Source organism: Sprattus sprattus, assembly GCF_963457725.1.
Source record: "Sprattus sprattus genome assembly, chromosome: 19".
Classification (NCBI taxonomy): Eukaryota; Metazoa; Chordata; class Actinopteri; order Clupeiformes; family Clupeidae; genus Sprattus; species Sprattus sprattus.
The window spans coordinates 1,594,401-1,606,900 of record NC_137917.1 but is presented as its reverse complement, the minus strand read 5'-3'; the positions used below and the strand labels follow the sequence as shown (position 1 = coordinate 1,606,900).

General features: G+C 48.8%; 1 protein-coding gene across 1 annotated transcript in view; it reads right to left on the bottom strand.

Annotated features, from left to right (window-relative positions):
• LOC308380066 (neural-cadherin) overlaps positions 1-12,500 on the bottom strand; it is a gene marked incomplete at its 3' end in the record, with an annotated part of 138,550 nt that overhangs the window by 58,277 nt on the left and 67,773 nt on the right. The window contains 4 exon segments of the mRNA XM_080857347.1: positions 4,636-4,747; positions 8,592-8,796; positions 10,447-10,672; positions 12,468-12,500. The exon segment at positions 12,468-12,500 is cut by the window's right edge and continues 156 nt beyond it. Of these exon segments, the coding sequence (XP_080713473.1) occupies positions 4,636-4,747; positions 8,592-8,796; positions 10,447-10,672; positions 12,468-12,500 (576 nt within the window).

Below are 12,500 nucleotides of genomic sequence, written 5' to 3'. Positions count from 1 at the left end.
CGTTGACTAAGGAAGAGGGGAAACAGAGAGGGTGGGGACGAGAGGTTACAGATACATGACTGCCACGACAACCTTGATGCTGACGTGCCCTGGCCAGAGCTGTGGAAAAGCAACACGGAGTCTCCATCAGCGAGTGGGGGAGAGAGAGAGAGACAGAGAGCGAGCGAGAGACGTAAGAGTCAACGCGTTGGGCTGAGTTCAGGACGCACTGGCCTGGCAAACTGTCATGTCCGCTTGGAAAGCACGCACCGGGAGAGCGAGACACATCCCTGGCAATTACTGTCCAGCCTCCTCCCAAGAAACGGATGGCTGTGTTCCGTCCTCTCCCATGTGTCCCTTCTCCTGGTCCCTCTGCCTAGACAGACCAAACTAACCCCCAACCCCCCACCCCCACCCTAAAAAAGAACCCTCTTGTTTGTGGCCGAGGTCCACGGCGCTCTGTACGGCAAAGTGCTTTTTTTAATTAAGCACTCACTCATGTTTTAAAAAGGAGCCCAATGTTAATTAAAAACCGTGTTGGGGAGGCCAATTCTTCTATTTGATAAATTTAAGAGCCCATCTGTCAGCTGAGCGCATTGATGGTGAGATAGAGAGACAGAGAGAGAGAAAGAGATATAGAGAGAGAGAAACAGAGAGAGAGAGAGAGAGAGAGAGAGAGAGAGAGAGACAGAGAGAGAGAGAGAGAGAGAGAGAGGGGAGGTGGGTGAGAAAGTGCAGACGAATGGCGCACATCTAAAGTAAAACTTGAAGAAGGCTTTGCTATCATTAGGACGGGTGCCAGATATGGAGGTGGAGGTGGCGGTGGCTGGGTGTTGTTGAGGTTTGTAGTTGGGTGGTGGTGGTGGTGGTGGTTGTGGTGGGCTAGGGGGAGCCAGAGCAGTGGCACCTCAGGCAAGCTGTCAGAGCAAACACCCACCCACCCAGCCAGCCAGCCATCCAGCCAGCCAGAGTGGCACGGCTCCTGGGCAGGACAGCGCTGTGTGTGGAGGCCTCTAATCTCCAAGGCAAATGTGGAGCTCCGGGGGCTCAGCGAGCCCACAGATGTGGCGCGACAGTCCGCCTGAGCTTCCCATTCTGGGCACAGCTACTCTCTGTCCATGATTATCATTCTCACACTCTCTCTCTCCCTCTCTCTCTCTCTCTCTCTCTCTCTCTCTCTCTCTCTCTCTCTCTCTCCAGGTATTTCTCTCAAACACACCCACAAACACCAAGAACACATATGTTTAGGCATGCACCTACGTACACACTCTTTTACCCTAACACAAATGCATGTTCACAGACATACACAGTCAGCTGCACATTATATGCTTGTCGCTCCCACTCCTACTCCCTCTCTCCTGCTCCCTATAGCTCCTACCACGGCGCATTTAAGGCACCTGTTGCAGGTTGTGTTGTGTTTGTGTGTGCGTGTAGTGGGAGCGCTGGTCGTGTAAGCAGAAGCAAAAGGTTCTTCGGGGGAAGAGGATTCCAACAGAAGGTTCATTAAAAATACACAGACTAATATAATGTGTCTGCAAGCTACCTATTACCATTTTTAATACATGTGCTGGGGACTCAGGAGTTACAGCCACAGCAGAATAAACCACAGGCCTTGGGGGGGGGGGGGGGGGAGGGAGGGGTGTGTGTGCATGTGTGTAGAAGAGAGAGAGCCTGTGTATGAGGGTGTGTGTGTGTGTGCAGAGGCTTGTTGCCGGGGCTAAGACTGCTTGCTCCCCTGCTCCTCTAAATCCTTCCCAGGAAGTTTTTCACCCCATAATTGGAGCTTCTCTGTTTTTTTCCTTCCCTCTTCTTCTTTTTCCTCTTCCTCTCACCTCTCTTCTTCCCTCTCCCTCCCTTCCTCCTCTTAACACTCCATCCCTAGTAGCGCCTATTAACCGAAGCGGCCCAATTTATAAGTCTAATCCCGATTTAAGGTAAACAACAGTAATAATCTCCTCTCCCTTCTGCTCCTCCGGCTTTCGCTAGTCAAGAGATTGCCGTGGCCCTGGCGCTTCGTGCTCCTGGAGTTTAATGCATTTGACTACTTTATTCCCCCCAACCCCACACGTCTCACTTCTCTCAACGCAAAGACAACACAACACAACACATTTGATAAGCAAAGAACTCCTGCAGCCTGACATCAGGGTTGGCCCCACTGTTTTTCTCCTTGTTCCCTTTCACTCATAGCTGACTCCACCACATCTGCCGCCACCTTCCCTCCCTACTTTTCCAAACTGCAAATAAACAGAAAAAAAATGAAAAAGAAAGAAACGACAACTGAAATCCCATGCAAGACTTCCTCCATTTGCATGCAGCCGGTGGGAGGCCCCCGTCGAACTGAGACGCAGTCCGTGTGTTAAATACCACGCCGCAATATGTAAATGTAATCAAATTTCACAAATGCTGCTGCAGCGCTTTACAGAGTGTCTGTGTGTGTGTGTGTGTGTGTGTGTGTGTGTGTGTGTGTGTGTGTGTGTGTGTGTGTGTGTGTGTGTGTGTGTGTGTGTGTGTGTGTGTGTGTGTGTGTGTGTGTGTGTGTGTGTGTGTGTGTGTGTGTGTGCGTGTTTGTGCGTGTGCGTGTGCGTTTGTGTGTGTGTGTGTGTGTGTGTGTGTGCGTGTGTGTGTGTTTTGTAGAGCACAAGCATTGTCCGCCACTACCACAAAACTGGAGTGCTTTAGGTTGTGGGGTGAGACCTGCTTCTGCGGGTGAAATAATGAAATAAAGTGCGAGGCTGTGGGAGAACAAAGGCGATGTGAACGATCGTTTATCATTGCAGAGTCTCTCTGGGGCTCTGGCTGGGCCCAGTGGTGTCGGGGCAGTGGCTCTGATCTTCACTCAGGTGCACGGACAGGTGCAGGGCGCAGACAGGCAAAAGACTCCTGAGGCTGTGCAGAGAACAGCAATTCACAGCCCAAGACTCCAAACGCTTAGTGGTGTGGAGAAAACGTACTGACTTCCTCACTAAACAATCTCTGTCTCTGTCTCTCTCTCTGTCTCTGTCTCTGTCTCTGTCTCTGTCTCTGTCTCTGTCTCTGTCTCTGTCTCTGTCTCTGTCTCTGTCTCTGTCTCTGTCTCTCTCTCTCTCTCTCTTTCTCCTCTCCCCTCCCCACACACACAGACACATACTTACTGTATACGTATTGTCATGCAAACATACAATGACAATGACAACAGACATATAGTGAACATACACACACACACTACACACAGTCCCTCAAGTAGATAAAACACACTGAGACATATATCAATAGGCCTCCACATTTGCTGTGTATATGTGAGCTCATTAAACACCTGTGATCATCAAGACTGCAATGCATTTGCATGTTAAATGCAACATATTTGTCAACCTAGACTGTTGCCATCTACAGGCCTGGATTCAGTTCCAGTGCATTGTCCCTGTGGGAGGAATCCAACCTCTCCTTTAACCGTAGGTTCTAACAAGTGGAGCTTCAGGGTCTCTGTGAGTGCTGACAGGTCATGAAACATGGAGGGATGGGGCAGAGATGGCGGCTCAGGAGGGGAAGAGGAAGGGAGCCAACAGTCCTCTCTGCCAGACAACAGCCCAACACTCCTCTCTCCCAGGGAGGCCCCCACTTGATGCCATACATCATGTATTTTTAAAGAGCCATAGAAAAGGGGATAGAAAAAAACAACAAAGAGAAAACACTCTTTCAATTAGAGTGATAAGATCGCATGGCGGCCCGGGCAGAGAGATAAATAGTCCCAGGGGAGATGTTACTGGAGGGCTTCAGAGGGGGGGGGGGGGGGCTCAGGATAGGTGAGGGCCAATCAGAGACATGCATCTGAGGTATGGGTTGAGGGGCAGTGGTGGCTGCCAATCTCTCTGGGCTGCAACCAGAGCTGATGAGGCAGGCGCAGGGGCCAAGAAGGCACACACATTTGTGCAGCTAAGTACGCATACACACAATTCTGTGTTGATGTGCAAATATTTACCCACTCACCACCTCAAATCACACACATACAAACAAACATGAAACACACAAATGTGCACAGAAGCATGCAACAGGAAACAAACACACACACAAGTGGAAAAGGTTAACAATTAGTCTGCTGCTGTTGAGAATTTGAACTTCTCATCTTTCATCTTTGCACTGATGGATAGATAGACCGAGCCTGCACCACACACAGAAATGTGCACACAAACACACACAGAAATGTGCACACACACACACACACACACGCACTCACACACACACACACACACACACACACACACACACACACACACACACACACACGTCTCCTGGTGGGAAGTGATTAAGCTCATTCTGCCCTCAGAACCCTAGCCAGGCCTTTGATTAGAACCCATCTCCCATGTCCTACCCACGTGGCTCAGAGAAGGACTGAGTGTGTGAGCGAGGCCTGCCATATAATGACTTGCTCTGTAATTACAGCCTGAACTCCGGAGGTGTACAGCTGCTGGGGGGAAGGACAGAGGCTACTGAGGTACAAGCCCCTAGTCCAAGATGGACTTAAGATGGAGGTAGGAGGAAAGTGTGTGAATGAAACAAGAGAGAGCGAGAAAGAGAGAGATAGAGACAGAAGAAAAAGAGAGGGGAAGTAGAAAAAGGTGAAAGGGATAAAGAACTTAGAGGAAGACAGACTTGCAGAAGACATACATTCACTGCTCTTACCTTGCAGGAGAGAGGTTCCGGCCGGGATGGACTCAGGAATGTTGTCTCGGCTGTAGATGGCATGCAGGAACTCAGGGGTGCAGTCGTTCTCATCTGTAATGTGAACCATCACCTACAGGGGGCGACACACAGAAGGCGAGGATTGTGAAGAGCTGATCACTGAAGAGGAAGTTGGCGAGAGAAAGGTGGGGAGCATAGGGGAAGGGCAATCTCCTACCCCGCTGCCCCCTCCGTTTCCCCCTGACTGGACCTGATATATGTGTGTGTGTGTATGTGTGTGTGTGTGTGTGAGTTTGTGTGTGTGTGTGTGTGTATGTGTGTGTGTGTGTGTGTGTGTGTGTGTGTGTGTGTGTGTGTGTGTGTGTGTGTGAGTGTGTGTGTGTGTGTGTGTGTGTGTGTGTGTGTGTGTGTGTGCGTGTGTGTGCGTGTGTGTATCGTGCTCCATGACACAAATAACTGAGGCATGTTATCTTGGCCTGTGATGATGAGGCCATGGGTTGAGAGCAAAACATTTGCATCCAATCCAGAGAGTCCTCCATCAGCCACGCACACGTGCACAGAAACACATTTCACACACACACACACACACACACACACACACACACACACACACACACACACACACACACTGCCCATGGGTTCATGTTTAAAGAAAAACATTAGCCCTAAACACACATACACACATTGAAGTCCATCACCTTACTATTACGTAGACTAGCAGGAACATTTTAGATTCTTGATTAGCAGCTCCGGAACTAAACAGGTGTACTAACTGACCAAACATAGAGACTGACTGTCCCATTCCAACATTCAAACATACATATTTCAGTCTTTCAGTCATTCATCCCTCTCTCTCTTTCTCTCTCTCTCTATAATCCTCTCCAGCTCCATCCTCTCGTCTGACTTTGAGAAGTGTTCTGTGTGGACCTCTCTTTAAGGCCTGATGAAGGGCTTTATGGAGTTTAGACATTGTCGGCTGCTTTGTCGCGCTCTATTTGGACAGCTGTCATTGTGATGTGCCTCCAGCTATGAGAAGAACCCCCCTCCCCCCCTCCCCCCCTCCCTCCACTCTCGGCAGGATGGTGTGACAAATTATGTGTGTGTGTGTGCTGGTGGCATCAAGAGAGAGAAAGAGAGAGAGAGAGAGAAAAAGAAAAAAGATGAAAATGAGAGAGAGAGGACAGAGAAGAAAATGGTTGGTCTTGGAGGGTGCAAAAGAGGGAGAGAGCGAGCGAGGGAGAGAAAGAGAGAGAGAGAGCAAACATAAAGAGAGGGAGTGAGGAGAAAAGAAAGATGGAAGAGTGGGTTGCAACGTCGGAGAGGAAAGGAAGAAAAGTTTGTGGTGCTGAGGGGAGACTCCAGGCTCGGGTGGCTTATCTCTGAGGAGCAGCACTGCCAAAAGGGAGGCCACACTCGCCTTTCTCTGACGCACTGCCACAGACACACACACACACCCTGACAAACACACACACACACACACACACACACACACACACACACAGAAAGGGTTGTTCACTTCCTCTGGGGGCCCTTCTTCTGAACACAGTTCTTCCCAACCTTGTTTGGAGTACTGTTAACTGCCAATGTCTACTTCATCAAAGGGAGAGGCCATGATAGTTTGACCTAAGGGAAGCCAAAGCTCCTAAGAACTTCGAAGTTCAATTGTTCCGATTCTATACTGCTACACTGCTCCCAACACATTCTAGAGCTGGGCCGCATTCTTCATGAAAACTCCATGAATTTCTGACCATATATGGAGTTACACAAGAGAACGACGATGTCTGGTCAGGTCTGGGGAATGATTCCTCATCAGTACTGCTCTGCGGATTGGGAGAATGTGGGGGATTGGTGGTGGGAGCAGCTAAGAGGCGCTTAGGAAAGATGAAGAGGCAGAGTGAGACAAGCAGACAGGCATCTAAATACTTCATCAGCAGACGGGAAACGCAATGGGAATGCAATGGCTGTTACTGTCTGTTACGCTTCTGCACACACATACACACACACACACACACACACGCACACACACACACGCACACACACACACACACACACACACACACACACACTCCTGGCTGACAGGCTTGACAACACTACACTGTTTTAGAGGGTGGAGGAGTGGGAGGGAGGAAAGAAAGAGAGAGCAGAGAGAGGAAAGAAAGAGATAGAGGTAGAAGATAGAGAAAGAGAGAGCAGAGAGAGGAAAGAAAGAGAGATACAGAGAGAAGATAGAGTAAGGGGTCAATTGGTCAGGAGACACTATCCTGTCGACTATCATTAACATAAACCATCCCCCTTCATCCCCTGACTAGAGAGTCATTTGTACTGTTCTGCCTGTGTTTTGTTTGTGTGTGTGTGTATGTGTGTATGTGTGTGTGTGTGTGTGTATGTGTGTATGTGTGTGTGTGTTTATTACGGGGAACCTGTATATGTGTACACACTTGCTGTCCTGAACTGGTGTAAAATGCTATTGCCTCAGCCACATCCATCAATCTAAAAGACCCAATTAATGCGTGGAAGCCAATGAGCTCATAGCATCAAATACACACACACACACACACACACACACACACACACACACACACACACACACACACACACACACACACACACACACACACACACACACACACACACACACACGACACAGTTTGCAGTGACTCTGATAGGCAAACTACATTGGTCAGGGAGTTTTCACAGTGACCTGGGTAAATCTGAATCCATTTTCCTTTGCAAATGAGCTGTGGCAACCGTAAAACCCACAGTCAAATCACCTGAACTGCTCTGAACCAGCAGCAGCAGCAGTAGCGCCTGCCAGGAGATAAACCAAGCCACATCTGCGGCTGTCAGTCCTACAGTCTGCTGGACTATTTATGTGTGTGCTTTAAATTTATCACACACAGCACAAAACAACAACAGACCAGAATAGTCATATTTTATGTTTATTGTACTGTGCACCTATTCGTATAGATAGGAATGTGTGTGTCACTCTAAATATATTTCAGAATCTGGTCACGGGGCTGTCCATACACAGCCATGGTATAAATATGCATTCCTGTTGCCCGGGGGATAGAAGCTGTGGCTGGGGCTGAGCAGCTAATGGCCGGTCATTTGCTCTAGCTGGAGTGAGCTCAGGGATAGATTGAGAGCAGGCACTGATGTTTCAGGGAAAACAGCCAGAGAAGAGAGGCTCTGAGGGAACAGACAGGGACTGGCTTCTGTCTAGGGTTCTATTGCTGGGGTTCTTTGGCTGGGGTTCAATAGCGGGAGTTCTATGGGGTTCCAGGAGCTCAAGGTGGCTTTGGTGAGGGTGGGAGGGGGGATGTTGAAGGGGAGAGAACTACTTGCTTCGTAAATGTTCAAGTGTTGAGTCCAGTCCTTCTGAGATATACAGTGTAAATATAAGTACACTGTTCAAAACACTAAACATAGCGTAGCTGCACCGGTTAGCGGCCAGTCTGTTAAACAATCGATATGCTATGTCTATTTAAAGATTAACATGACAACACGAACGTAGCCGATAACACGCGCATGTTGTTATTATATCCCGTTATAATAGGGATGCTAACTGCAACATTTCAAATGCATGGTAGGTTGCCCTGATAACACTTTCTTCTAAAAATGGATTTCATAACACAGACAAAAGGCTCTTTTGTATGGACACAGCAGTGAGTCTGCAAGTCCTGCAAATCCTCAAATACTGGTGTGCGTGAGTGAGTGTGTGAGACTGTAAGCAGTGAGTTCAAATATGTGCATGCATGCATATGACAAGGCTCAAGTAGAGGAGAGAGAGAGAGAGAGATGGAGACTTGGACAGAGCCATCTGGAGGTGTAGGTGTGTATGTGTGCGTGTGCGCAAGTGTGTGTGTGTGTGTGTGTGTGTGTGTATGTGTGCGTGTGTGCGTGTGTGCGCAAGTGTGTGTGTGTGTGTGTGTGTGTGTGTGGGTGTGTTCCTGTACCTCTGCCACGCTGCTCAGGCCCGTGTCGGGCTCGGCAGCGCGCACTTGCAGGTGATGCAGGTGCTGCCCGCTCTCATAGTCCACTGCCCGGGTCAGGCTGAGGGCGCCGGTCTCCTGGTTGATGCTGAACAGGTTGCTGGGGTTCACCAGCAGCATGTAAGACAGGCTCTTCTGCTGGAAGGACACCGCCTGCACCATGGCAACACTGCTCCGGCAACAACAAAAACAAAAACAAAACACACCAAATGAGTAAATGACTGCTTTATCGGAGATGACTCGACTGTATGTTATTTACAAATTGTTTTGACTTTTGCCTTATCTTCTTTTCACCTAATAAACATCATTTTGTCAAATTATGCATTTCATGTGTATTTCAATATTTGTATTCGACATTTCCTGGCAAAATCAGCTGTGGGGACCTATTGTATTTTATCTGAGTGTTTATCCAGCTATGTAAAGATACAAAATGTATTTAGAACAGAGCCATGACTTTATTACATTGATTTGTTATACAATTTGAGGTCTTAGTGGTTCATTTCTGCACGGTTCTGACTGGTTCAAGGAATGTGTCAAAATAATCATGCTAAATCTGCCACTACTTCCTTCAGTGCTGACTCTGTGAGCCGGTGCACTTCCCCTCAGGAGGCAGGAGGCAGTATACGGAGAAAAGCAGAAGACCGTTCAAAATGTGGCTCAGTGGGCCTGCCCCTCTTCTCCTCACTGCTCCTCTCTTCTCCTCACTGCTCCTCTCTTCTCCTCACTGCTCCTCTCTTCTCCTTACTGCTCCTCTCTTCTCCTCACTGCCCCTCTCTTCTCCTCACTGCTCCTCTCTTCTCCTCACTGCTCCTCTCTTCTCCTCACTGCTCCTCTCTTCTCCTCACTGCTCCTCTTCCTTGATTTTTTTATTTTTTTTCAGGAAGGTGGATGCCGTGTTAGAGGACCCCCCCCCCCCCCCCCCCCCCCCCCCTCTCCATTTCTGATAAGCCATCGTGCTACATGTGCCGGGAGCAGACCCGATTAATCAAATCTAATCCGTTTGTGTTCCTCTCTGCCAGAGCCAGAGTATCAGAGAAGAGGGGCTCTTCATGTGCCTCCAGAAGTTGTCCTTAATACAGATTTGAATTTGCACACTTTAACAAAATTCCTCGCCTGAGGGGGGACAAGACCATGATGCATCTGGGTCCCCCGCTACTCCACCGCCTGCCGCCCCCCCCCCCCCCCCCCCCCCCCACTCCAAGCTCTTCACCCCTCTGCTCCAACAACCCAACCCACCCCACCCCACCTCAACTCAACTCAACCCCCTTCACCATAGCGATTTGCTCCCCCCCTCCTCCCACTTTCCCTCCCGAGCTGTGAGAGCCCTGAGGGTGCATCGCTTCATGCAACAGATGACACAAAGCCACAGAATCAGCCACCTTCACACAATCCTCCCCTTCCCCTCTAATGAGCAGATATGCTGCTGCACCCCTCGCCCCCGCAATTCACCTAACATACAAAATACACACACACACATGATAAATAGACATAGTACACAAACACACTCACACATACACACACAAACAAATGAACAAGCACAGACACACATTCACACACACAAATGTACAAACACAGACACACATTCACAAAGCAAAAACAAAGACATACATATGCGTGTATACATGCAACAACAACAAAACAAAAAAACATGACAAACATGCTTGAATGAACCAATAGGCGCAAATTAACCCAATCTCACAATTACGCACCCACACATATGCCAATTCACTCAAACTTAACAATGAACATACAAACACATACTGAGTAAGGCCACAGCCATTGTCAGACAAAACACACTCACACACGTTGTTCTACTTACGATTGGCCGACGGCTGTGCTCTCGGGAACATAGACTGTGTAGGAGCCGTTGGTGAACTGAGGGGGGCGGTAGCCAGCCAGGATGGACACCGAGGCCTGGGGCCCCCTCCTGCCCTGGGGATCCAAAACCTCGACCCACAGGACGTACTCCTTACTGGGGCTCAGGGGCCGGCCGGTAGTCCTTACCTCCCCAGAGCTCCGGTCCACCTCGAAACAGTCCTCGCCACCTGGGTGGAGAAGACACCAGTCACGCGTCAGCTCCAGTGATGGGGATCAACTCTACTGGTGATGGAGCTAATAAAGTATGTCTGTGTGAAGACTTGTCACTGTGAGAGGAGGAGTAAGAGCTGTGGAAATAAATAACACTTCTTCTACCTCAAATCAACTGAGTTAAGTGATGTGGGGAAAAGCACATTGTGCACTCTTCTGTTCAGCCTACTCTGCTTATTCATCATTCTTAATGATGTTTTGTCACAACCTGGCCGACTTGTCTCTCAGTGGTAAATCAACAGAATTGTGCCTGGATTTCTCCAGAACACGCCAGGTATTACAAAAATGTATCCTTTGTTTATCAAGGAATGTTTCATGGGGTGATATATCCATCAGACCTCTATTGCTGCTCAAAACATGTCAGCTTCTTGGAAACAAGAAGCCTGAGAGGAACAGAAATAGCTCCTCTTCCATCTAGGCCTGGGAGGCTTTCCTCTCGCGTCCTACTGGGCCTCTCTCTGCCAGATGCGGTCGTCCAGTACATGGCCAAACAGAACTGTGAGTCTGTGGCCCTATTCTTAAGGCAACAGCGACTGATGACAGTGAGCTGGTCCATCTGAGGCGCCCCTGTCCCTCTAGGCCAGGGAGGAGGAGCAGGAGGAGGAAGAGGAACGCAGCTGCCAGGTCTCAGCTGCACTGTGTCTGCGGATCTGCTCAATCAGCTGCGCCGGCTCCCCATCGCCGTGGAAACGGATCGTCTTCCCTCTACCTGAGGCACTGACAATCGTGCAGGGCTAACCACAATCTCATTGGTCACCGCTGCCACCCGTCTTTTAATTGCTCATGACCAGTGTCTCAGGAACAGAGGTTGATTTCCTGCACATTTGCACTTTAACCAGAGGCAGAACGCCAGATTCTGTCGTTATCTCCCCCTAAGCTCCTGCTCATTTGTGCATAGCCATATCAGATGAAGAACAGTACGAAATTGCCAAATAATTCATAAGAATACAGTTCTATATTTCCCAAACACATTCCCAAATATAGAATATGGCAGTAGCAGTTAATTCACCAGGTTAAGCAGCTAAAGTCTTGTGTCTAGACATCGACAGAGCTGGAAAGAGTAGCCGACAATATTACGGACCCAGGAGTGAGAAATTAGGCACCAGCGTGCTTCGACTAATCAGGGAAAACATTTAATTTCGAAAGACAGGACGATAAACCTGCGCCGCCATTGTTTATTAAAAACTAAAACGGCAGAGATTCCCTCCCTCTCCTACTACCGTCTGCATCTGGCAACCACAATGGCGCAGATCTTTTTTTTCTGAAGTCTAGCCTGTGAGATTCAGCTACCATTCAAGACGCAGCACACACACAAACTCCTCCTCTCCAGATGAGAGAAGAGGCCCAGGGGAGTGATTACTGCGCCACCAACACTCACTACACATTGACTCAACCTGACACTAATTGAAATTAAACACCAAAAACAACTAGCTCAACCTATACAGCGAGGGAGACAGTTGGGACTCTTTATTTGTCAACATGTACCAGATGTTGGAATAATTACCCATGTCAGAAGGCATTCTTTTGTTTGCATGTTTTTTTTCTGTTTACTGTGCTGTGGCCCACACTTTAAGCATTATGGCGGCTAACAATGTTGCCACTGTGAACTTCTGTTCCCACTTCTTTTTCCGCCCCTATCCCCCCTGTATCTCCCTCCCTTCAGTCACTATTATAGAACCAGAAAGGCAGTGACCTAAATAACTGTTGAATTGATCTGAGTATTCCCAGTCATGTCCCCCGGCCTGCCCTTACCTTCGACCAACACAAAGTGCGCAGTGGCCGGGG